Here is a 25,930-nt window from a genome sequence, read left to right as displayed (position 1 = left end):
TCCAAATATGACCAACTTTGCCTCAAATGGAGTTATGAAAGTAAATGGATTTCTCATTAAATTGTTTCTTTCTTTTCTTTTTTTTTTTTTTTTGGTCATTTTCCTGTAGTATTTCACTGAGAGGCAACAATTCTCCATTTCCTCTCTGGCTGAGTTGATTGAGGTCAATCAGTACCACTGGAATAGGAGAATGGAACTTGCATTGGTTACAGTCCCAATTTGGGTTGTTCCACTGCACAGCCCTTCTCCAAGACCCAAGATAAGGCAATCACAGAAGCAAAAGAAACTGATGACCTGTAATAGGAATCCTGCTTACACCTTTCGACTTTATTAGTCCCTTAAGAGGAAAAATGCTTGGCATTTTTCTCCAGGTCATAGAAAAAGAAGGGTTACACAGAAGGACAAGGACAGAAAGGAGAGTAACGATGACCTTGTGATGTCCTCTGGGACAATAGGCTCCCTTCTTCTTTCCCATTTAGCTGCCATTCTCCTTCTAACCTTCTCTGTTTTTAATCCCTATCCATGGGAGAACATCCATTTCCAAATTTATTTCCCTTATTGCAAAGACACAATTCAGCACTTCTTCAATACTTTCCCTTACCAGGGAGAAAAGTTCAGTTTGTCCACCTTTCAAGGCAGGGAACAAGAGGTGAGCAGTAGGTTGGTTTGACTTTAGAAGTGGACCTAGGAGGCCAACCAGGAGCCCAGCACTTCCTTCTCATGGATGCTATTCTTCACTGCCCAATATAAAGAGTTGTACACGGGAAGCTTTCTATCAATGATAAGTTGATAAAACATTATTTATGATAATATTAAGTGAGTGAGAAAGTATAAGAAGGAAATTGAGAGTTAATGGGAGAATAAATGAGAGAATTCAACAAGGGAGTTATTTATTCATACGTAGTATTTGATTTTTGTTCCAATTTTCCCTCCCATGGTGTAGGGCACAGTAGGAGAAAAATTCTTCTTTGACCCCAGGCTTCCTAATTCTCTGTGTGAGTTTGGTTCATGCTTGACTAAAGAACAGAATTGTTCAGCTGTTATTTGGTGACCAAAATTCTAAAAACTGCTCAAATTTTGTCAAAGTTGGAAAAGAGTGGCAACTGTGAGCTACTGCGCCCCTTTTCTGCCATTCGGGAATAACCAGCTAGAGCAGAGCATCCTCAGTATCTGTAGAGCATTGCCGCCTATTTCCAGAAGGCTGACTTTTTTTTTTTTTTTTTTTTACTGTGGGTTCATATCCTGACCTTGTTCTTAAAATGTGAAAATCTGGGCATAGGAAGAAAACTCAAGTCAATGGTGGAGTTGAATCAAGAATGTCATGTTTTGTGATTCCAGTCTATTTGTTCAAGTCACTTGTTTCAGCCAAGGCTCCTCTCTGATGGCCAGGTTACTAACCTTAACTCATGAAATGAGGTTCGCTAAATTCAAGGGGATGATACTGGCAATCTTCTAGCTACATCTTGTAAGAGTGGATAAAACTATCTGCTTTATGCTTTCTCTGGCTTTTAGGAATGTCTTGAATGTAGAATGTGGTTTATGGTCATTTTTAGCTTTCCTGAATCTAATCTGTCCCATGGTATTTTGCTTCAGGGTATCTACAGCTGCATTCATGGAGTGGCAATTGAAGAACGCCAATCTGTGATGAACTCCCCCACTGCGACCATGAACAACACACACTCCAACATCCTGCGCTTGCTCCGCACGGCCAAGAACATGGCCAACCTCTCTGGCGTGAATGGCTCACCACAGAGCGCCTTGGACTTCATCCGCCGCGAGTCATCTGTCTATGACATCTCAGAGCACCGCCGCAGCTTCACCCATTCTGACTGCAAGTCCTATAACAACCCGCCCTGCGAGGAGAACCTCTTCAGCGACTACATCAGCGAAGTGGAGAGAACGTTTGGCAATCTGCAGCTGAAGGACAGCAACGTGTACCAAGACCACTATCACCACCACCACAGGCCGCACAGTATCGGCAGCACCAGCTCCATCGACGGGCTCTACGACTGTGACAACCCACCCTTCACCACCCAGCCAAGGTCCATCAGCAAGAAGCCCCTGGACATTGGCCTGCCCTCCTCCAAACACAGCCAGCTAAGTGACCTGTACGGCAAGTTCTCCTTCAAGAGCGACCGCTACAGTGGCCACGATGACTTGATCCGCTCAGATGTCTCTGACATCTCCACCCACACAGTCACCTACGGAAACATTGAAGGCAACGCGGCCAAGAGGCGTAAGCAGCAGTACAAGGACAGCCTGAAGAAGCGGCCAGCCTCGGCCAAGTCCCGTCGGGAGTTTGACGAGATCGAGCTGGCCTACCGTCGCCGACCGCCCCGCTCCCCTGACCACAAGCGCTATTTCAGGGACAAGGAAGGGTTACGGGACTTTTACCTGGACCAGTTCCGAACAAAGGAGAACTCCCCTCACTGGGAGCACGTGGACCTGACCGATATCTACAAGGAGCGCAGCGATGACTTCAAGCGCGACTCCGTCAGCGGAGGAGGGCCCTGTACTAACAGGTCTCACCTCAAACACCCGTCGGGCGACAAACACGGCGTGGTCAGCGGGGTACCAGCTCCCTGGGAGAAGAACCTGACCAACGTGGACTGGGATGACCGGTCTGGGGGCAACTTCTGCCGCAGCTGTCCCTCAAAGCTGCACAACTACTCCACGACGGTGACAGGTCAGAACTCGGGCAGGCAGGCGTGCATCCGGTGTGAGGCCTGCAAGAAGGCTGGTAACCTGTACGACATCAGCGAGGACAACTCCCTGCAGGAACTGGACCAGCCGGCTGCCCCCGTGGCGGTGACGTCGAACGCCTCCACCACCAAGTATCCTCAGAGCCCGACTAATTCCAAGGCCCAGAAGAAGAATCGGAACAAACTGCGCCGGCAGCACTCCTACGACACCTTCGTGGACCTGCAGAAGGAAGAAGCCGCCTTGGCCCCGCGCAGCGTGAGCCTGAAAGACAAGGGCCGTTTCCTGGACGGGAGCCCCTACGCCCACATGTTTGAGATGCCAGCCGGCGAGAGCACCTTTGCCAACAACAAGTCCTCAGTGCCCACTGCCGGACACCACCACCACAACAACCCCGGCGGCGGCTACATGCTCAGCAAGTCGCTCTACCCTGACCGGGTCACGCAAAACCCTTTCATCCCCACTTTTGGGGACGACCAGTGCTTGCTCCATGGCAGCAAATCCTACTTCTTCAGGCAGCCCACTGTGGCAGGGGCGTCGAAAGCCAGGCCGGACTTCCGGGCCCTTGTCACCAACAAGCCGGTGGTCTCGGCCCTTCATGGGGCTGTGCCAGGCCGTTTCCAGAAGGACATCTGTATAGGGAACCAGTCCAACCCCTGTGTGCCTAACAACAAAAACCCCAGGGCTTTCAATGGCTCCAGCAATGGGCATGTTTATGAGAAACTTTCTAGTATTGAGTCTGATGTCTGAGTGAGGGAAGAGAGAGGTTAAGGTGGGTATGGGAGGGGTAGGGCTGCGGGTCGTGTGGTGCGCATGTCACGGAGGGGGTCGGGGTGAACTTGGTTCCCATTTGCTCCTTTCTTGTTCTTTTAGTTTATTTATGGGATCCTGGAGTTCTGGCTCTTGCCCAAGGCAACCCTGGTGACCAGCACCATCCTTCCTCCTTTTCACAGTTCTCCTCTCCTTCCCAGATCTGTGCGCCATTCCTGTTCCCATAAGAGGGCTGAAACGGGCCCTCTCAGCGCGGGAGGGTTCAGAGGAGAAAGGAAGTACTGCATGCGAGCTTCCTCCTAGCAGGAAGGAAGAGCTCTTTGCCATCTACCTTGAGTGAAGCCAAGAGAAGCAAAAGGAAGCCATGTGAGCACGGGAGTAGCTTTTCCCAAACTTATCTTTCTGTTTAGGTGAGGAAGCAAAAGCATCTAAGTGAGACCATTTAGCATACTGCTTGTGAATGAAAAGAGGCTTTTGCTAAATTCTTGTTGGGTGGATGACATCTGCACAGGGATGGTGTGCCAAACAGAGGGTAGGAGGCCTTGTGTGTTTATATATAAGCCAAAAAAAAAAAAAAAGTTTGCTTCAACTCCATGAGGATTCATTAGCAGTGAACTGGAGTGAAAGTTCATTGGTGGATGAGGGGATTCCTGAACAAACTAGAAAGTTCTTTATAGTGTTATATGGTGCATTGAAGGCAACAGCAGGGGATCGTGTGTGCATGTATGTCCATGTATACTTGCACACATGGGCGGTCAGGTGCCTCTAAATGTAGAGAAGGCAACTTGACTCATTGTGCTGATTCCTTCCATATCCCTGAGCAATGCACTCGTTTTGGCTTATATACAAACAGAGATGGTCATATGTTATCTGAGTGTCTGCTGTCTGTCCCCTTCACCTTCCTGAATAAGGAATGGAAGTTCTTGACAAAGAAGATTCTGTGCTATAGACAAAAAGGAAAGGGAGACAATCCTACAAAAGCAAGATACTAAAATGATTTTTCATTGATTGCCAGTAAGTTCCATCGGTTTGGGTCAAGAACTTTCCAGGAAGGCTAAAGGGAAATAGAAGCAGCCATAATTCTTTTGCGCACACTTGAGAGCAAAAGTCTCCATAAAGCTCTGTTGAGCTTTTAGACCCTCAACTGGCAAGGTTTGGGGAGAAGCTCAGTAAGGCTCTGAGGAAGAGGGGAGTCATTTATGGTAGGGTAAGTGAGAGAGGGGGATGTTTTCAATGCTTTGATCCCTTCTTACTTAGCCTGGAGCTAGAAAAGCAGGCTTGTTCCCCTAGAACTGATGACAACTGATAGGGAACAGACAGTGAAGAGCATGAGCCTACCCCCGTGAGCGCAGCTCGGGAGGCCTGGAGAGAAGGGAATTGATCTGGAAGTGGGGAACGGTAGGCAGGAGGGACTCTCCCACTACCTCCTTGGGCCTGGCTCCCTGGGAATGTGACTTGAGCCCAGTGGGAACTCTCTTGGTAGAAGCCCTTCCACCTTCCTGCAACACCTCTGTTCCCTCTCAGATTGTACCATTCAAAAGTAAATATATATATATGTATGTGTGTGTGTGTAAAACTCCAGGGATGAGGGTACTGGCAGATGTGATGCCCCCTTCACTTAAAGTTGGAAAATTGAGAAGGGAAATGAGTATTTGTCACTGCCGGTCCTGGAACTTGGGGTGGGGGTATTCTATGGGTCAGTTCCACTGTCCTGCCATCCTCCTCTCACAGGGTGGCATCCAAAGAGCCCCGGGTCTGATTGGAAGCTTGACCACAGGATCGCCTTGTTGCACACAGGACACATAAACCAGAAAGGTGCTCATCCTCCTCTGGAAGGAAGCTGCCATGTCTCTTCACGTCACATACTCCAGGGCTGCTCTTTGCCTTCCTGATCGCCCTGCCTCACGACCCTTTCTCCTTCCCTGCCCTCGACTGCTGTCTCCCGTCCTCCTCCTTGATTTTTACCTCAGTATCTTTCATTTTAAAGCCAACTGAAGGCCTTGTAATGCTTTGTTTTCTTTCTAAAATGAACGTGGGGGCAAGGGGCTGAACCTCTCACAGATTTGGAGAGAGGAGCACGGAGTGCTTTACCTTAGATTCAAGGAAAGACTTTGAGAGAGAGAGGACAGAGGGTGTGAGGCGTCTCCAGGAGGAAGAACGAGAAGGGCCATAGAAACATCGCTTCACCCTGGCTCTGTCCAAGGGTCAGGGGCTCATCCCCTCACTCTTCCTCTTACCTCACCCCTTTAAAATAAAAAACCAAACCAACTATCCTAGCGAACAGCAATCTAGAACACAGGGGGCTCTGTTGGTCTCCACTGGCTACAGAAATCAAGATGGTGTTTATTTCATATGTAAATATTTTGTTTTCTAATTAATTTTGTATAGATAAAGTGTTCTCTTGTGAGTATTCAGGGTGTTGGGCTGGAGGGAGTGGGGTGGGGATGGGAATGAGGGGGAAAACAGTGTTTTGTTACAGGTTTTTGTTTTCCGTTGGGGGAATTGTTTTGTATGGCTTTTGCTTCAGGGTGTCTGGAAAAAGTGAATGTGAATGGAAGCCACTATGGTGAACAAGCCAGGGGAAAATAGTTTGTGTCCATGCCCCCCACCCCCAAGCCAGTCTTCTTGCTGGTCTTTGAGAAGTGTTCATGCAATTTGGCCTGGGCTTTGCTGGGTCCAGTTTGGCTCCTAGCAGAGCCCCGTCTGACTGTGGTCTTCTGGGTAGACATAGGGTACCAGCACTCCATCAAAGACAAGCTGGTGGCACCAGATTTTCCCTGTCAATACCTAGCATAGCAAAGGTTTCCAAAAGGGTTTGAAACAGAACTGAGGTCAAATTAACCTCCCATTCACAGTGTGACTGAGAGGTTTCAGAAAGCTCCATCCTGAGGAATCTCCCAGTAGTCTTCTCTGGTGTTTAGCAGCCATCTCACCACCTGACCCTTTTCTTCCTAGTACCTGGGCCCTAACCCTAACCCCCTACCCCACCCTTAGAAATCTGTGCTGTGGCCACACCCAGAAAACGTCCACTGACTTAACTTTTTGAAGAATGTGCCATCTGGTTACACAGGGGTAGCACTAGATTCGGGTCTTAGAAATTCCCATGCTTTGCTAGAAAAGATGACCAGATCCACTCAAAACCAGTGGCTAATGATTCCCTTAGAAAGATTGCTGAAGTTAGTTTTAGAGGTAGCAGGTGGGTATATGAGGGACGGTGCCAACAGTGGCTTTATATTTGCCTTGTCCTCATTACTGCCATCAGGAAGGTGCTATTTGCCTCACGTCAGGTATTTATAACCTGACCTTGGGTTAACCAGACAAATAGAAGTCTTTCCCTGGACATTGGCTTTGTGGAGTGTGGCAGCTCTCTCTCCCTTTCTCTCTCTCTCTCTCTCTCTCTCTCTCTCTCTCTCTCCCCACCCCCCACAGAATGAAATTTCCAAGTCTACATAGCATATTACCCTACTGCATTTTTTTTCCCTATACTTCCATCATCAGAAGCTGTCAGATGAATAATTTCATTTTTCTGAATTTGGCTCTAATTGATCATTTTTCATCCACTGGGTGTTTGAATTGGGACCAAGTAAGACATTCATGGCCTGCTCAAGAATGCTTAAGAAGAGGAAGGCTAAGCATTGTCAAGTTCTAGGTATTACTTAATTCCAGAATAACAAGCAGTAAAATGCATGAGGAGGAACTCAGCAGTAAGCCCCATCTGTATCACAGATGGGTATGGACCAAGACCCAATCCATCCAAAACTGTGAGATTCTGCAGATACCCTCAGGAGCGCCTAGTGTTCCAATGTTCTTCAGAATCTGTGCTTTCTCTCTTGTGTGCTTTCTATCATTCCCTACCACTTTGGAAGTGGGTTGGTGGGTATGGTTCTGCATCACTCCATTCAGTGGCAATGCTGAAATCTCAGTATTTCCACCGACCTCAGTGACCTGACCCTTGAATATGCCTGAGTCAAGAATGTGCACACCCTTCAGAGTGATGCATGTACAGTAGACCTTGTTATTTCAAAAGTCGTCACTGTGTATCCTCAGCCAGAATTTGGGAGACATCCTTAATGTGTGTTCCCTGTACTGGCCACAGCCATGTTGTGATTGGGGGAAAAATCCCAAATGATTCCATTAAATGTTGGTGGTGTCAGTAGTGCCAAAACGCATGTGTAATGTGATAAAAATAGGAGTCGTCTATACAGTTAAGTGATTATCACCCACCCAGTCTTCCATGGCCATCAGGAGTTGCCCAAGGGAGAATTCTCTGCAGAGTGCTGGTCACCTGCACATCACATTTAAGAACTAGGGTTTCTTTGTTTTTGTTTTGCTTTTTGTTTGGTTTTAGTTAGATCAAAATTTAGGGACAGAATAACCAGATTGTTTGGGTAATTGCCTTTGGAAAGGCTATTCCTGAACTCACTCTATTTTTTTAATCATGGTCTCTCTAAAAAGGCCCTGTCATTGCTTGACGCGCTGTGCATGTCTGTTTTTGGTGTGTTAGGAATGATTCAGATGTGCGCATAAATGATGTAACTGCAGTGCCGTTAATGAATGCATTAGGCATTGCCGGGTACTGTGGGAGTACTGTATGTGCTCTCTGAGCCCGAAGCCATATAGGAATGTGTGCTCCACGGGCTGCTAAACGCTATCGTAGAGCCTTTGCTTTCTTTACTTGAGTCCAGAGACTCTTCTTCCTGTCTAAGAAATTTTTCTGGAGGAGAAGCAGCCAAGGTGGACAGTCATACTGGTGGCTCTGGCCTTACAAATGGTCTGTGTCCATGGTGTGATTTCAAGGTCCCGAAAAGGGTTCCAACTCCTGGTCTCCCAGGCAGATTGATTGCTTGCACTGAGCTGCTCCAATGTCTTTTAAATGAAAGCAATCCCAGGAAGAGTGACATATTAAGCCATATTAGGGATTTATACATTTAAACACCTAATTTACATTAGGATTTTCATTCCTTTTCCTGGGAATAAGGGATGATACAAGAGGGAGAAAGCAGAGAACACCAGGAGTAACAGCAGGGAACAAGGATATAGGTTCCAGAAGGGAAGACATTTAAACCATATTTCATTTCCACCTGCTTTTATTCAAGGCTCATGTGACACTGGGATAGAATTCCTAGTTAGGAATTGTTTACAATACACAGTCACATGAGTGTTCAGTTTATAAGTGTAAGGCTTCCCTCATAGCAGGGAGGTTAAGGACTGTGACTCTGTAGATAATGGAAGGTTGATGCTTCTCCTGTTACAGGATACAGAGTAGGCAGCTAGAAAGATCAAGTTGAATGAATATAATTTTTAAAAGTTCCTGTGTTATCTGTTTTCTGTCCCAGTTCAATTAATCTTCCAGTTAACTGGGTTGTCCTGTATTCTATACTTTCCCACCTGCACACTGCGTACCCATTTATCCCATACCATACTATCTGTTAAGGAGCCAGTTGACTATCAGGTGCTACTTAACCTGGGGGCAATTCTTTTCTAGGTCTATCAGATATTTGGGGCAATATTAAAATGCAGATTAGTCTGAGAACTTCTAATTTGATCTAGATCTAGGATTCCATTCTAGTTCAGGGGATTGCTATACAATATAAAAATCACAAGATGTCTGAATATGTCCCACCCTCATACCCATTTCAGTTGTACTGATTCAACCCCAGAGGGTTCCTCTGAATTCTGTGACTTAAAAGATATAATCTTTCTACTCCCCAAACAAAGGTCCACACCAAAAACCTTAAATGAAATTCAGTGCTATTTCCATATTGGTGGAGGTTAGGGCTTTCAGTTTACAATATTGAAGCAAGAGAGAAGAATTTTTCTCAGTGAGTGTTGGGTCAGCACAGCGGTGCTGGGAATCAAGGGGGAAATTTAACAATTTTCCATATTTCTCTGCCACTGTGTTCATGTGCATCCATCTCAACGTTCATCACAGTGAGGTGCTGGCACAGTTGCATGCTTTAAAATATAATTGCTGGTATGGTTATAAGGATAAGGGCTCCTGAGAAGAACTGAAGGTGGGAAGTAGAGTAGATGAGTAGAATTACTCCTAGCCTTGGGATTCTGGTGTGGTATGAAAGTTTACTTTGGCAAAGGTGAAAGAAATGGAACTCAGTGCAAGTATTAAAGGTACAATCAAGAAGCTGCACACTCAGCCTGGTAGAAAACTGTTATTTTAAAGATTTGGTTTCCACACTTTACACCTGAACTCTCTTTATCTGTAATTATTTTAGTGTTGTGATTTATGGAATGGAGCAGATTCCAGTACTCTAAAGAAAAAATAAAATAAAAATAAAAGCTCTAGTTAAAAACATTAGTTCAATTAAACCAATGTCTATTGAGCACATCCTATGTCCCTGGGCTAGTGCTGGGAGGAAAATAATAGACTTTTAAAATGGAGTATATTTTACTGACATTGAATGTATGAATGCATAAGTACAAAATATTTTAATGTATGTATTATGTATATATAAAGAAGTGTGCATATTAAGCCATGTAGGTTTAATATTTTCTGGTTTCAGGGTGTGTGTTAAAGATTTATCAATTATGTTATTTAAGATTTAACTTTTTATCCTGATCTCACCTGGACCTCTTCTTTTGTAATCATTTTATCTCCCAGAGTTATCACTCTGAAATTCCCCCCTTAACCACAACACCAGACTTTCTATATCTGACCTTCCTTCCTTTAAGTCCATCTGTGGTTATGGTTCATGAACAGATCTGGCTTCATTTACTTCCCTTTTTGGTCATGGGAACACACGAATGACCCTGCAGTTCACCATATCCGCAATGCTCTTACCAGCAATCTCTTTCTTCTCTTGCTTGCTGACTGTACCTGCTTTGCTTATCTAATGTTACACCCCAATCTCCCATCATTCATTCCATCTCCAAGAGGAGGTCTTAGACCTATGCTGAAGAGCACAGAATCAGCCCCTTTCATCTCACTTGAACTTTCCCAGCTTGGCCATCTCTTTTGTTTTTGCTCTGCTGACTCCATGTAACATTCTCTAGGATCAAATTTGTTTCATTTTCCTTTAATTTTCATTGTCTCTGTCAAAAGGCAATCTTTTTTGCTGTTACCAAGAAAAGACATCTGTGTATTGAATTCTCATATAACCTCTCGTCTCTGCCTCTCAATTTCTCTTGTCCTTCATTCATCTTTCCCAGCTTCCCTCTCAACTCAGTGCTCCTCTTCTCCGTGCTCTGACATCATCTCCAACCTCTTCTGAGGGGCATTACAGTTAGTAGCACTTCTCTATTGCATCTTTAATCCCTTTGACACACCTGCCTGCCACCATCACAATAACCATACCCTACAACTATCTCTGAGGACAAACCATTTTTCAATCAAATAGATTCTTGAATCTCTGCCCTACCTCTGTCTACCTTTGCACTTCCAAATTTCTCAAAAGGGTGTTCCCTCTCTCTTCACTTCCTTACCTAGTGCCCATGGCTTTATAATGGGGCTTCTCCTACCACTCTACTGATAAACTATTGACTGGTAAAATTACAATGAGATTCTTGTTACAAAATCCAAAACTCTAATGACCTTTATTCAAATCCCCTTTCCCTGCTCTTCAGTCTTATTGACACCACCTTAAACTAACCACAGGGAGGCAGTCCATTCTGGTTTTGATATTAGCTCTCCATCTGGTCCTTGGTGACCTCACTGGTTGCTGCTCTTCCTCAGCCTTGACTAGCTGTGGTGTTCCAAGCTTGACCCTCTCCACCTTTTCTCCAGGCAATCTCTCTGTCTTCTACAACTTCGATGACTCTGAGTGAAGACAAATTTTAGATCTTCACTCCTAGACATTACTTTTCTCTTCAGCTTAATGCACATATCCCCTGTCACCTCACTTCTTATTCACTCAGATATCCAAGACTATCCCTGCAAACCAACAATCCCCAAGTGACTCTTTTGGTTAATGACACCACCAGTCCTTTTGTCACCAAACTGAAGATTTCCCAGGCACTTCTGCCTCCTTTGATTCCCTTGCCCCCCCACATCTAACCATTTGGGAAGTCTGTTAATTCTTACCCCAAGAAGTTTCCCAGTCTTCCCTTTTCACTCAGGCTCTTCCCTCTGATCTGGATTATTTCAACAACCTATAACACTGTTCTAAAAATTTACATTTGAATCTACTCTTCTCAACACTCATTTCCTAATTACAAATCAGATCACGTTAAACCTCAACTGAAAAAAAAAAAAAGTCTTCAGTGAGCTTCACTTGTCAGTCTTCCAGCTGGCAAGCATGACTCCCTGTTACTTACTTTTGTGTATTCCATGTCCCAGACGATCTAAATCACAGGCTTGTCCTTAACTGTCCCTTAACTGGTTTCCTACTTGTGTCTTTCTTTAAACTGTTTCCTCTGCCCTAAATACTTTCCCCTACATGCTCCATCTCCTGCTTTTACATAATATCCATTTCCTCTATATAAATCTTCAAAGACCAGAACAAATAGTCACCGCATCTATTTCCCTTCATCTTCCATCCATAAAAAAAAAAAAATTAGGCATTTTGTAAATGCCCATAACACTGTAATTGTGTCTCCCTAGTAGCAGCTATCAAAGATCATCTTATTTCATAGTTATGTGAGTTACATCTCATCTTCCCTGCTAGATTCTATCCAAGCTATTTATTTATTCATCTTTTTATCCCTATAACACCTCACAGAGCACCTTGTTTATGAGAGGCACTAGCAAATATTTGATATTATTATAAATTATAATTGAAAATGAGTCACTTTATTTTACCCACAGGATACTTGAATCTGCAGTAAAACTTAAAGGATGAGTTCCCCCATATATCTATTTTTGCACATGATCACAGCAATACACTGCTTACATGCAATTCCGTGATAATTATTATTTTCAATGAGAATTTAGATTTTTCTAAGTTGTGTTTTGTTCTTTGAAGTTGTTCTCTGACTGTTTCAGGGTTAGTAGAATGTATGCTATACTACATGTACACCAATGAAATAAGTGACAGGGAGGGGCCGTGATGGATGTTGATCAATGTTAGGTATCAGGAACTGTTCAGATGCTATGAGGGAAGCCTTACACTTCACTACTGTGGCTTGGTCCAACAACCTGACCTATGCAGGGATTCATGTGTCTTTGATCCATTTTAAAGCTTTCTTTGCTTTTGCTTTTTAATCACTTGCAGTACCAGAAGGGTCTTGCCACAATTCAGACTCACTAATCACACAGCCTTGTGGACCCCAGGTGGTGGTCTAGTAGGACCGATATACTTAAATACAATGAATGCTGGTACTTTCCTCACCTATGACTATGCCAGATCATACTTGGGGAAACTGTGCTAGCAGCTCACGACCTTAATCTTGATGGTATTTCTTTCTTGGACTCTGAATAATTCTTACTCTTTCTGGGGCTTGATCTACAGGGTCCCTTCTCTCAAAGAGAAAATGAAGAATTCTGGCAATTGAGCACATTACCTCTGATCTGTGTATTTCAAATGAAGATAAAGTAGGATTTGAATGAGCTGGTTCAAAGAAAAATTCTAGTCTCTAAACTATTTTTTTTCTCTGTAGCTATGAAGGGATTCATTGCCTTGGAAATGACCCTCCCTGTTACTTTTTGTCTGAGCCCTATTCACTCTCTCCCTGTCCCCTTGGTTCTACTTAGCAATATGACCTACTCATTTCTAGTCATTGTCAGTGTCTATCTCTCCAAAGAAACTCTTGGAGCTGGTACTGTCCTTTCACTTAAGTGGCTCTGGTAACCAATAATGTTTCCTTTCCTTTCTTGGCCAGCCTCCTCTATAAATCTTATTATGTCATTGGCCATGAATTATTCTCCTTTGGGAGGCATCTTCTGCCACTGTGCGCTAATTTAAAGCATACTATAGAGAACCAGACTCAAATAAGTTACAGACAGTGACAAGTCTCTTTCAAAAAGCAAAAGAAGTCCATTCTTCATTGAGACAGGAGGGGGTAGAGAAATTATTATTGGCAAGCTGGGGTGAAACTTGTGAGAACTGGGGAGATATCTAGTAAAAATTAAAATCAAGTCTAGAAGAATAAATTTTTTTTTTCAAAATTCCGATTAGGTCTACATGATCCTCCTCCTAGGAATGGGGATAGTTAACATTTTAAACTCAAATCCATCACATTATAGTATGAGGCATTTTTAAAAATAATGGAACAAGTAATCTGGTCATGGCTATGTGAGAGTTAGAAGGCAGCCATTCTCTAAAAATGAGGAAGGACATTCATGAATCTCTGTTAGTCCAATGTTTTGGCAGTTTTACCCATAAAGTATTTATTTTATGTCAAATTTTTGCCTGAAAATACCTATAAAATGTAAGGGAGGGTATAAAGAAGGAAAATAACAGGAAATCTACAATGGAGACTTCCTTCATGTCACAAATAAAACTAAGAGGCTGTTGGTTACTGGCTTTGATGACACCTTCAGGAAGTAGAGAACCACCACCCCCCACCCCCGCAAAAAAAAAAAAAAAAAAAGCAAGAGCCAAAGCTGATGATCTCCCAGAGATCCATTTCTTTAGTCACTACCAGGAAGTGAAAGCTCACCTTAAACTTTGAGCTTGTTTCCATTTTGGGACCCAGGAGAGAATTACCCTTATTTTTCTCCTTTTTTTTTTTGCTTGTAATTTGAAAGATAGAAGGAGGAGAGATAAGAAATAAAGAAAAACTAAGAAGCACTTTCTAGAATCCACCTTCAACACTCCTAGTGGACTATAGATTGTTTGATTCAATGCCAGAAATTCCAGGGCAGGTAACAGAGCAGGGAAAGTGTCTGGAAAGAATTGTACCCACCCTGAGATGAGTGAGGGACCTGGATCCAACCATAATTCTGCACTGTAACTCTGAATGTTTATAAGTCTGGCCAGTGCCCAGGTACTTTGGACTGCAGCACTCAGAGAGCCCTCCATCACCAACCTGGGCAAAGAGGGAGCAACTCATCTTAACACCCCCACCCACAGAATCCAAGCCATCAGGCCTCCTTGCAAGAAGAGACCCACAGTCTCTGAGAGTTGTAGAAGTAATGTGCCAAGATCTATGGCTGCAGAAATGTGGTATGCTGAACTGTCTGCTTCTCTTATATAAGCTTATCACCTGTTTTCAAAGGCAATATTTTTTTCCTTAAGAAAAAGAATATCATCCCTGCTTAAAACCTCAGTCTTATTTAAAACAGTCTGTATAACTGATCACTTTCTTTTGAATTCAAGGACTGTTTTTATGGTCCCCTTGGTTATGATATAAGGAACACCTGCAAACCAGACACTAGTCCCTTACATTGCCTGTGGCTGAATTGTGCTCTTAGTGACTTAAAATTTGCTTTCATAAATATTCCCAAACAGTACAACTGCATGTAATAAGATGATCTCTTTGTCATGAGTGTTTGCATGCTTGTGTACCTTCCCAAAACACAGGCACAAGCACACATGTGCACACAAGCACTCACAATCTGAACAAATAGGTCTCAATTGCCAGTATCAATCACTTTATGGTAGATCAAAGTGTTCATTGAGTACTGGATGGAAAGACATACTGTGTTCTTCCAGCCAGTGTTTTCTCTTCTGCTCTAACAAGGTGTGGATCACTGACACCTCAAGGTTTGACAGAAATATCCAGGCTTTATGTAAAAGGTTCATTTCCTTTATATTGAACAACCTACTTATCTTGCTGACTGTCCTATTTTACCTTGAGAAATTCATGCAGTCTTCTGATGTCCCATTAATGGGTCCATGCTAAGAAGATAGAGAAGCAGAAGCATAAGTCAGTCCCCTGAGAACAGACAGTCTTGTTGCTTAGATACATTCATAACGCATGTGCCCACATGTCTTGGAAGCATCATGAGCGGAGGTGGAGAGGTCTATTCTCAATGGGCCAAGAATGGGGATAAGTGCCATGGGAGACTCGGTAATTTTTGCATTCTACCTCTCCCAGTGTCAGGAACGGGGAAAATACCAAGACTTCACATAGGAAGGAGGATAGAGGAAGATCTAGGTAGAAGTCTTCTTGAGAAAAACAGAAGATAGTAAAAATGCCCCCTTTCTTTGTTTATTATAAATTAATTGTTAATCAGGGCACTTAAGCTGTGTTTTCTTCATTGCCTTTTCATTTCTTGGGTTCTATTACTTCTCTCTTTCAGTTTATGGATCGTGAAGTATTCTGTACTCTCTAATTTGGCTCTGAGTATCCCACCCTCAAACACACACGTTAGGATGAGAAATGGAGAAAGCACAGAGCTTGAATATGTGTAGTTTTAGTGGTTCCAAATCAGAGCTCAACCAATCCAGTTCTGTCAATCCTGTTGTAATGTAATGACCAGGGTGGACGTTGGGACATACATAACTGACAACCTTGGATTTGGAAAAAAACAATTACTTTGTTATGAGATGGCTCCTAAAACTCTTGAGCACTTTCAGTGATCAGGGCATTTACTTAGGTTATTTCTTGGTAGCAGACACAAGAGATTGTGAAGAGCCATTCCTTGAGCATTCTTAGCCCTAATTTCCTGTGTTAAAAGGCCCTGAGCTACAGCAGTTTCTAGCATGACTCTACTTCCCCTCTTTGGAGAAGGACGGAGTTTCTTGGATCACCAACAGGCCACTTAGATCCCCACCATGTTGACTCTATAGTACATTCTGAGTAAATCAAAGTAGTTGCTATGTGGATATGGGTTAATTCACCATTACCATTTCTCCAAATGACTTCCTTTGACATGGAAATATGATGATTTTTTAATTTTACAGATAAAAACGTCGAAGCACATTAAAATTCGATGATAAGCTACAAGGGTTGTATTGGAAAGTCTTGCCAGAACCAAAACTTGTCTGAATTTCTAACTCTCAAGTCTAACTCAATAATGCTGCCTGAATCATCCACTCCACCCTGTTTTCAGCATCTAGCAGCAAAGACATGAAAGCCAGGCAGCTGATTTAATTAAGTATTTTCCATGAAATCTGTCTCCTTCATAGGCCCCCCAACACTCAAACTCACACACTTGACCCACATGAGTCTACAGAAACCAGTTGAAAGGGTCAAGAGCAGAGCAGGGATTTGAAAAGCAGAAAGGGGTAGAAAAGTTTCTGTAGTGAGGACAAGTTGAAGATCAAACAAAAAATATTTGAATTTTGTGGAGTAAGGAATTGTAAATATTTTTTTATTATTCAAAAAATTTTGTAGCATGTAAACCACCCAAATAAAAAGCTCAAGAAAAATCTGAGCCAGAGGATTTCTTGCAAAGCATTACATGGGACAGGGAGCCTTCAAGAATGTGTCCAGGGCACTTCTGATGCTCTGAAGGTGTCAGTGGTTTGGGTCAGCCCACAATGAGGAAGGTAACCTCAAGGGTGAGCCTCTTAAAATCTCCTTCTGTGTCTCTCCCTCTAATTTAGTCAAGCTCAAACATGGCAAGCCTGATTCCAAGGTAAAGCATGAGGTTTTGAAAACATAAATAGAAGAATAAGGAGGTCACATTCAATGCATTCCCAAAGGGAAGACATATATCCCTCAGACCCATAAATAATTATTGGCTGCCTGAATCCTCAAGGAAATGAGGCATGAATGAACATCTCCTGAGAATATTTGTGAGACCTTAATTTTGCCCTCATGATTGTAATGGTGAATTCTCTAAGCATGTAATGGTGAATTCTCTAGTCCAGGTGATCCTGTATCTACTTTCACTTGTGACCCACCTATTCACTGATAGGTGGTATTAAGCTTAGGAAGTAATCCATCTTCCCAAAGAGATAGTGTCTTTTTATTTTGTGCCACGAAGAGATTTTGGTTTATGCACAGAGCATTCTGCTTATACCAATAACAGTTAAAGAAGTACCCTAGCTTAATGTAGACTTAAAAAAAAAATCATTTCATTCAGTCCCCAGAGGAAAGACAGGGAGGAAGTAAGAAAGATGGAAAAACCCTTAGTTGGGTTGAGTAAGGAGTCTTTTATACCATCTACTTTACAGTGTATGTATTCCCAGAGCCAGGTTTCAGGAGAGAATATGGTCAGAAGGAGGAAGTAACTTTTGTTTCCATGCGTGGGGGATGAGGAGGCTGGGCAACTGAACCATCCTTAAGCTCAAAGTTTAAAATCAAGCCAATTACAAACATCCTTTCTCTCCTGCCATTTTGTCTCCTGATGGGTAACGTGAAATCATGATAGTATCATAGTAAGCTAATAATGAGGGACAGAGGCTATTCAACCTTTGTTCCGTGGTGACTTTCTTATGAGTGCCATTACAGATACCTGGATCATGATGCACCTTGATGATAAGTAACAGGGACAAGAGCTGATGAGTATTTGGAACATTTCATTCCCTTAAGATGACCATTCCCTGTCTTGAACTAGAGCTATATTCACTGTGGGGTTGGAGGAAAATAAGAATCATAGGGACCCTAAGGGCATGAACAGAGAATTATTTAATTGAAACCACAAAGCTCTTGTGCTTAGTATTAAATATTAAAGTGGAAATGAAAAAGGCAATCCTCAAGCACAGCTGCAGACAATACAGCTCAGGGAAGCGTGATGGAGGAAGTTTTAGAAAGAAAATCTATATCTGCTCAAGACTGAAGCCACTAAACTTAAAGCATATGCCAAATCAGTGTGCCTTCCTATTTTGTGCAGATTGTAGTAGGCCAGGGTACTTAGGTGTCCTATGGAAAGGCACATGAGGATAAAGTTAATTTCAGAGCCTAGGACTCTCCCAAGCAGCAGCAGCAACAACAAGGGTTTAAACTCTTTCCTACTGACTTTGGGGCAGAAGGTAATTTTTCCAACATGATGGATTTGGTCACTGGCACCTAGGCAGCTCACACTCTTCTTGGCCTCTTTCCTTCTGTAGCTTACATGAAAGAATGTATAGTTCTGTTTGGGTAAGGTTTGTTGGATGAAGCCAGATATTTTGGTGGAGGTTAAAAAATGGCTAAAGAATTCTTATCCCAGAGTTTTAACACTGAGCCACGAAGGAGAGAGGTCTCCTAGGAAAATGTATATGCCTAACACCTTCCAACCTCATCAGGAAAGTTGGAGCCTTTCACAGTATCTTTTCTTCAATGAAACAAGCCATAGGATCATTATTCTCTGCAACATCGTCTGTTCAACCTTGGATGGACTGGATCTGTTTCTGTTCCCAGGGAGATAAATTAGACCAAGAACAAAACTCTCATCTTTTTGGCCAGTATGGATTGTCTTCCGCTTTCCTTTCTTTATTCACTTTCTTTGCCACATGAAAAGGAACCTATCTGGTCATCACCAAACATCCTACTGGCAACATATGGTGTGGAAATTCATGAAGATGAGTAGACTCAGTGCATTTCATTTAATCCCAGTCGTCTTTGGAGATATTGTCTATCAAAGAAAGAAAGCTTCTTTGAGCCACTTTCCTGATTCCAACATGAATTTCAGTGATTGGTGCTTATCAGAAAGAATGATTGCTATACAAAGAGAATGACTAAAATATCTGTTTTTAGCCGTTGTGAAGTCGATTTTACAGTTGAAAACAGCCTTCCAGGTCCCTTGCATGGAAACTCTTCCTAACTTCCCAGCCTCTTGGCAGTATTTTGGTTCCCCTTCATGGTTTTGGTTCCCACCACCAATCACTGCCTTTTTGTCCTGAAAAAGGAAAAGAAGAATGTATTTCTTAATTTTTATCTAAATGATTAGATTGTTAAAAGACTATCTTGATCATAATTTCTTTTTTTTTTTTTAACTTGGAAAGACAGAGAAGGAAAAAAATAAAGATAAGAAAGCAAGCAAACAATGTTCCCAGATGCTTCAACTCAAGGTCAAGTGCTAGGAAAGTGAGTGCCCTCTGTTGAGAGCCTTGAAGTTATACTGGAAAAGAGGGAGATGCTCTGGAATATTAAGCGACCTCTGTGAGAGTGCTCAGGGGCTTTGGTAAGATGCCTGTTGTGTGTGTGGAGGCATTTATGATTTTTCTTGGTTTTTTTTTTTCTCTCTCTTTTTAAATTGTTTCAAGGCGCAAGATCTGTGGAGGATGCGTGGTTTTTAGATTGAACGTGCTGGTGACATGATACAATCCTTAGCTCTTCTTGGCCCTAGGTTCCAAGGAGGCAAGTGTTTCTAAAAACTCAGTCAACGAGTTGTTGCACGTTATTTTTTAACGTCCTATTGTAATGAGAAAGAGAAAGTGGAGTGGGAAACAGATTTATTGAGAAGCAGACAAAAAGCTTTGTTCTGAAACATGCTGTTCACTGAGCTGAGAAAAATCTAGAAGAAAGGGGGGAGAGAGGGAGAGAATAGTCTCAGGTGAGAAGATGGTGCCCCCCTCCAGATGCTCTGATGATTCCTGAGGAGTTTAGTTTGCCAATCTCCTCTGTGCTCTGACAGGAGGAGAAGCCGTGCTGCCCTTGATTGCTCAGAAATGGTGACAGACTGACTTTAAGAAGAGGCATAGGCTTTCTTCCAGAAAGTCATGGATAAGCAATGCACCTTGACTCTTCAAAAACTCATCTACAAACCTGCAGGGCAGCTCCTCTCATGATTTCCATTCTCCAGTCAAGACTATCCTGAGTAGAAGAAACTCATCCTTGTTGTGATTACATTTACTTAATTTGAGAAGCCAAAGAGCACCGAGGAGAGCAGAATATATCATGGGAATAGAGTTAGCTGAATTTTTTTTTTTCAATTTTGGAATGATTGTGAATCACAAAGTTAGGTCACCTCTGAAAGAGAAAATCTTTTAAATAAAATTATATCTTCCCATCCCCAGTGAAAACACCAGGTTTCTAATCTGATTACTGTTTACTTCAGAAAAGGAAATTGATAGATTTGATTAGAAATAGACATTACAGATTGATTTAATCCTGGTTTTATACATATTAACATGGAATTTATTGACTCTGACATGATCTTTTAAGCCATAAAATATCATTGAAGGGTGGTAGATCATATATTCTGAACAAACTAGGAAAGCTAAAACATTAAGTAATCCTCCCAAATATTTAAAGTCCATCAATTCTACTATAGCCATAAGGGATTTGGGAGAAGGCAACAGTGGAGAAGAGGGATTGATTAAAAGAGAGTGATTGATTAAAAGGTGGTAATAAACCCAAGAAAAATTCTCACATCTGAAAAGAAGCATGGAAAGTGAGCTCTGTATTTACCACTTAGAAATTTGGTTAAAGAATAAATATCCAGGGTTTTTATTTGGTTTTGTTGTTGTTGTTGTTGTTGTTAGTGTGTTGTCCACATCCCACCTCCCAACACACATACATCCACTTACTAGAACTCTTATTTGGGGGAGATGAAGGCTGCAGTTTCAGAACATTTTTTGAAAGATGGCTTATCCATGCATGGATATTTATTAAGTGAAAAAAAAAAAACATACTAAGTCATTCTAGGTCCTTGGATACAAGAGTGAACATACATGAGGTTCATGCCCCCTGAAGTTTATATATTGATGAGAAGAAACAGACCAAAACCCACATACATCTTTAAAGTAAGCTTAAGAAGTCTGTCAGACATCTAGGTGGAAATGCCAGTTAGGCAATTGGATATATCTGGCTGAAGTTCAAGGAGGAGGTAGAACTTAAAGATATGTTTTTGGAACTTGTAGGCCTTTGAAGACACGAGACCACTCTACAAAGTGAGTACAGAGAGAATAAAGTTCCCTGGACTGAGCCCTGGGGAACAATCAGAGGCCCAGGAGGTGAGGCAGTAGTACTGGGAGAAGTGGTCAGGGGCAAGTCAACTGCTATTCTTGAGTGAAGAAGATTCTCTGGAAACACGGACCTTACTCCACAGGTGACCAGGAAAAGTGTTTCAGTGGACTGGTGAGGACTACAGAATGGATGAGCGTGGGTTCAGAAAAGAGTGGGAGGAGAGGAAGTGGAGACACATAAATAGGCAACTCTTAGGAATTCTGCTCTAAAGAAGACATAGAAATAGCAGTAGATAGGTGAGGATGTGGGGTTCATGGAGGGCTTTTTGTTTTTTAAAATATGAGAGGAATAGCCCATTTTATTCAGACCAGAATGACCCAGTAGAGAGGGAAAATGAATGAGGCTTGGGAAGAAGGGACAATTGTTGTAGTATTGTCTTTGATGAGAGAAAAGGGATGGGATCCAAAGCACAAATGGAAGGCTTGGCTCTAGGAGCCTAACTAGGTGTTTTACAGAAATAGGAGAGAAGCTGTATTTAGGCACAGAAGGAAGTGGATGGATAATGTGATGATGGTTGCATGTCTTTTCTGACTGATGATTTTTCAGAGAAATACAAAGGGAGTTCAGCAGCCAAGAGTGAGTATTGTGGAATGGGTATTGGAGGATGGTAAAGCCATGCAGCAAGAAGAATGGAGGGATGACAACATGTAGGAGATACACTAGGAGTGCTGAAGACTTACGTGTCTTGTCATGAGTTTAAGCAAATTTTCAAAATTTTCTTGAATGACATTCAACAGCTCAAAGAATGTGGTGAGTTGGATTTAAGCTGGGTCAGGGTTTAATCAGACAAATGCTATGAAAGAAGCAAGCAATGTGGAGTGAAGGGCAACTACCATGTAGTGATTATAATGATAAGCCATGGGATCTAAGCTGGGTATGGAGGAAAAGGAGAATTTTTAGAGAATGACCAATAATGAAGAGGGGTAAGAGCATGGGATTGAAATACAGACAAGGCTTACTGAGTCAGGGTCCCAGAAGGAGTAATCTAGAAATTAGGCTACAGGTCAGAGGTCTGGGTAATTGGAGTTGAGATTATGGGGGGTTTGTGATAACCCATAATGAAATGTTACTGAGAATGAAGTGTCTGGGGTGGGAATGGTGGTCTGACGTAAGGAAGGACAAGGTTATGAAGAAGCAAGGGTCAAGGACCTGAGAGGTCAGGACATGGGAATGGATGTTTATGTAGTCAACATTTTGTTGAATGATATGTAGGATTGCATATGATGTCAGGAATTAGGGATGGTAGTTCAAGACAATTTCAATCATTGCTTCAAGTAAGGGGAATAGCCAGTATCTTCTGATGTGCTGCAAGCTGGATTTTATTGTGAAGAGAAAGGAAGGATGTCCTGAAAATAGCAAAGACAAGCAAGAAAGGCTTCTCTTCCACCCACCAGGCCCAATGGCATTAGAGAAAACGCCGGCTGTTGGAGGGGGCTGTTGGGCTCTGAAGGAAGAGCCAAATTTCACTGAGAGTGAGACAGTCAAAGAAATTGTCAGGGTGTGCAACTGGTGGCAGATCATGGGGTCACAGGGAGGACTGGGGGAGTTAAGGAGGATGGGAAATGAGCTTAGATGGGATGTGTACTTAGTTCACTAGGGATGAAAATCTGAGTAATAAGGGTATTCAGGAGTCCTGGGCTTCTCATGGTGACTGTCCTGTGCAAGGATTACAGGTATTTGGGGCTGGCGTTTGTGGTCTTTGTCAGATGAGGTTGGTAAGGCTGCAAGTGCTGGGGCAGGGCCTCGCCAGCCATATGTGGAGTAGGGGTTCCTCTTCTTCAGTCTGACTTTTGTTTTATTTAACTTCCACTGCCATTCGTGGTAGGTCACCACATATTTTTATAGATGTCTTTAAACGTAGTCCTGGATTGAGGTTCATTTTGACTGTTGACCCTGGAAAGAACACATTTTCAAAAGTAAATCTTATCTTTTCTGTTTTAAGGGCTTCCAATAAGTTAGTCCCCTTGGGGGAATCATAATTCTTTGTTCTTACTTACCTTATTCGTTGCTCATCTTTTAAAAATAACCTAAAGGATTGGAAGCAGCTCTGCCTCTGCCCAGTTTTGCCAAATGAGAGTTTCCGCTGACCGATCATTTTTATTTAGTATTTTTCTTTGTGACTGAGAGGACCAGGAACATTAGGAAATGATTAGGAGTCTTTAAAATCCTTGGGGGAGAGAAGATCAGGAAAGGGTTAAGAAAGAAAGGATTTTGAATGGAGCTACATGAAAAAGGAACAAGTGAGCATTTGGGGGGAATATACAAAGTGAAAAAAAAATCCACTGTGTAGGCATTTATTTAGCAAAAGCAAACTACAACCTCTCCCCAGAAGCATTCCACATACCTCTGATCCATATGATGAGTTGATTCTATTTTATTTCCTGTGCCCTTAAAAAAGATATAATTTGAAAATGGACAGAAGCTGCTCAACCATTTCTAGTGGGCTAGTTCTCCAACCCCATGGAATGCTGAGCAGGGCCTCAATGAGATCGCAGGGGCTGCTGCTACCACTGGCTCAGTCTCTCTGTCCACCAGTGAAAGTAAATGCTTCGGCTTGGTCATGTCCTGCCTGGAGTTTTCCCCAAAAGATTAGTTGGTGTTCATCCAACCTCATCTAATGCTGTGTCTGAGTTCTTGTGTTGGAAGCGTATTAAAACCAACGCCAGGGCTTACAACAGGCTTTATGCACTGCATACAACTCCATTTAGGAAGGAAAAGGGAAGCAAAGGAAGCCAGAGACGGTTTCCTCAGGACCTCTGTTTGCTTTCTGGCCTGAGGAAATACAACATTTCTAAGGTGAGCAGAAAACTTTGCCTCAAATTTCCCCTGCTTCAGGCCGACTCTGATGCCTGGTTGATTGGGTGCAGTTGTCTGTTAAGGAAATCCGTGAAAAGTAGTGGATAAAACTGATGGAGAAGAGGGAATTTCGTAGGAGTGTTGTTTCCCAACAGCCACCCCAGCATTCATCAGTAGTCCTGATGCTTGTGGAAGTATGACAAGGAAGGTAGCTGGCAGGTCACAAAGGTGATCCAAGAGGAGACAGAAGAGGGCATTGGGCTCTAGTCCCTAGGGCAAATTTCTTCTCCTGTACTTGACAGGAGCCCGTGCTCCAACAGTGTCACAGTTACACTTAGCCACAACGAACAATGCACATGTGTGTGGTTGTGCGTGTGTGCGTGAGAGAGAGAGAGTGTGAGGGGGTGATGATGAAATGAAATATGCCTCCACCATGGGTTGGGTTGCAATTGTAGAGCCGCACCCTCTCAAAGTCACATGGCGGAGGTGAAATGGTCACAGCTTTCCTGGTGTGGTGTGCCCTGCCCAGGGAAAGCAAGGACGACTCAGGCTTGCCTCCACTCTGTGAGGCCCAGATCCCACCCTCCTCCCTGGGGCCGGCTCTCCTCCCTCTTGACTCTCAGATCCCCAGCCCATCCACCTCCAAGTTCTCTTTTTGTTTGTTTGTTTGTTTGTTTGTTTTGTTTTTGTTTTCTGTAAATATATATTTCTTATTTCGGACATGTAGGGATCAATTGAGATTCTGGAGTGGGGGGAGGGGCGGATGACTGGGTCTTTTTATTTTTTCCTTTCTCTCTTGGATTTTGGTGTTTGAACCTGAAAAAAAAAAAAATACAAGTATATATATAAGCAAATGACTTACCTTTAAAAAAAAGAAAAGTAAGTTGATTTCATTCTTTTGATTTATCTTGTTTCTCATTGGGGTCGGGTGGGGGTGGGGGGTCTTTTGGGTGGAGGGCTTTTTTGTGAGCTGTATAGATTTCCAGTTTGGACTTGTTCAAATGATGCAGGAACAAAAAATTAAAATGAATTAAAAAAAAAGACAACATAAAAACAAGAAAAACTTTGTGATGTATAAAAACTGTAAATAGTCAAAGATTCTTTCTCTTTTCTAATGGCAAATTATTTCTGTCACTTTATATTCAAAAAATAAAGAAACCTACCACAAATTATCAGGGTAAAAAAAAAATCTAGAATCAGAGTTTTTTTCTTGATTCTTGTGCTTTCTTTACTGAGGTTTAGAAAAACTTATTAAAGGTGCTGTTTGGGAAAAACCCTTTCCCATTTGGTTTCTGGTTGTCAGCATTGTTCTGCACTTAGGAATCTAGCTGGGTTAGGAATCTGTTTCTTCCAGCTGATGATGAAGTCTCTTGGTTTTGGGTTGGAGGAATTTAAATCATTATGATCAAAAGTAAATTTTTAGTTTCCATAAGATTCTTGATAACATAATAATTGTCAAATAGTATTTGGTTTCTTTTCAATTTTAAATAAAATTTTAAATATATTCAACAGTAGACAAGAATGATATGATGAACCTCTCCATATATCCGACACAACAGTGCTGATACTTTTCAGGTTATGCCAGTCTTATTTCAACCATACCGCTAATGGCTTTCTTACATCATCTTGAAACAAATTCCATGATTTCATAATTTCATTTTTATTTCAATATATTCACTAAAAACTAAGGACTTTTAGTGTAATCACAATGCCATATGACATAAAAATTCAGTGATGGTTCATCTATATCAAATATCTCAAAATTGTCTCAAACAACAGTGTTTTCTATGGGTTTTTTTTCATCATAAGTCAAATAGGTTCAACACAATCAGCTGCTACTTCTAAAATTTGTTTTGAAGCAATAGGTTCACCCCTCAATTCTTTTTCTTCTTTGCTTGCAACTTTTTTTGTTAAAGAAGTGGAGCATTTTATCCTAAGAGGCTCCCTCAGTTGTATTTTGCTAGTTGCATCCCCACATTCATGATTA

At 42.3% G+C, this 25,930-nt stretch overlaps 1 protein-coding gene across 1 annotated transcript in view; it reads left to right on the top strand.

Moving 5' to 3' along the window:
• Positions 1-23,492, top strand: part of Grin2b (glutamate ionotropic receptor NMDA type subunit 2B) — a 413,750-nt gene extending 390,258 nt beyond the window's left edge. The window contains exon 15 of the mRNA XM_015498186.2: positions 1,594-23,492. Coding sequence (XP_015353672.1) covers positions 1,594-3,450 — 1,857 coding nt within the window. The 3' untranslated portion in view covers positions 3,451-23,492. The remainder of the gene's footprint in view (positions 1-1,593) is intronic.
• Positions 23,493-25,930: the final 2,438 nt, after the last annotated feature.

This window comes from Marmota marmota, unplaced genomic scaffold, assembly GCF_001458135.2.
Source record: "Marmota marmota marmota unplaced genomic scaffold, marMar, whole genome shotgun sequence".
In the NCBI taxonomy this organism is placed as follows: Eukaryota; Metazoa; Chordata; class Mammalia; order Rodentia; family Sciuridae; genus Marmota; species Marmota marmota.
The sequence above is the reverse complement of the archived record's forward strand: the minus strand, read 5'-3'. Positions and strand labels throughout refer to the sequence as shown.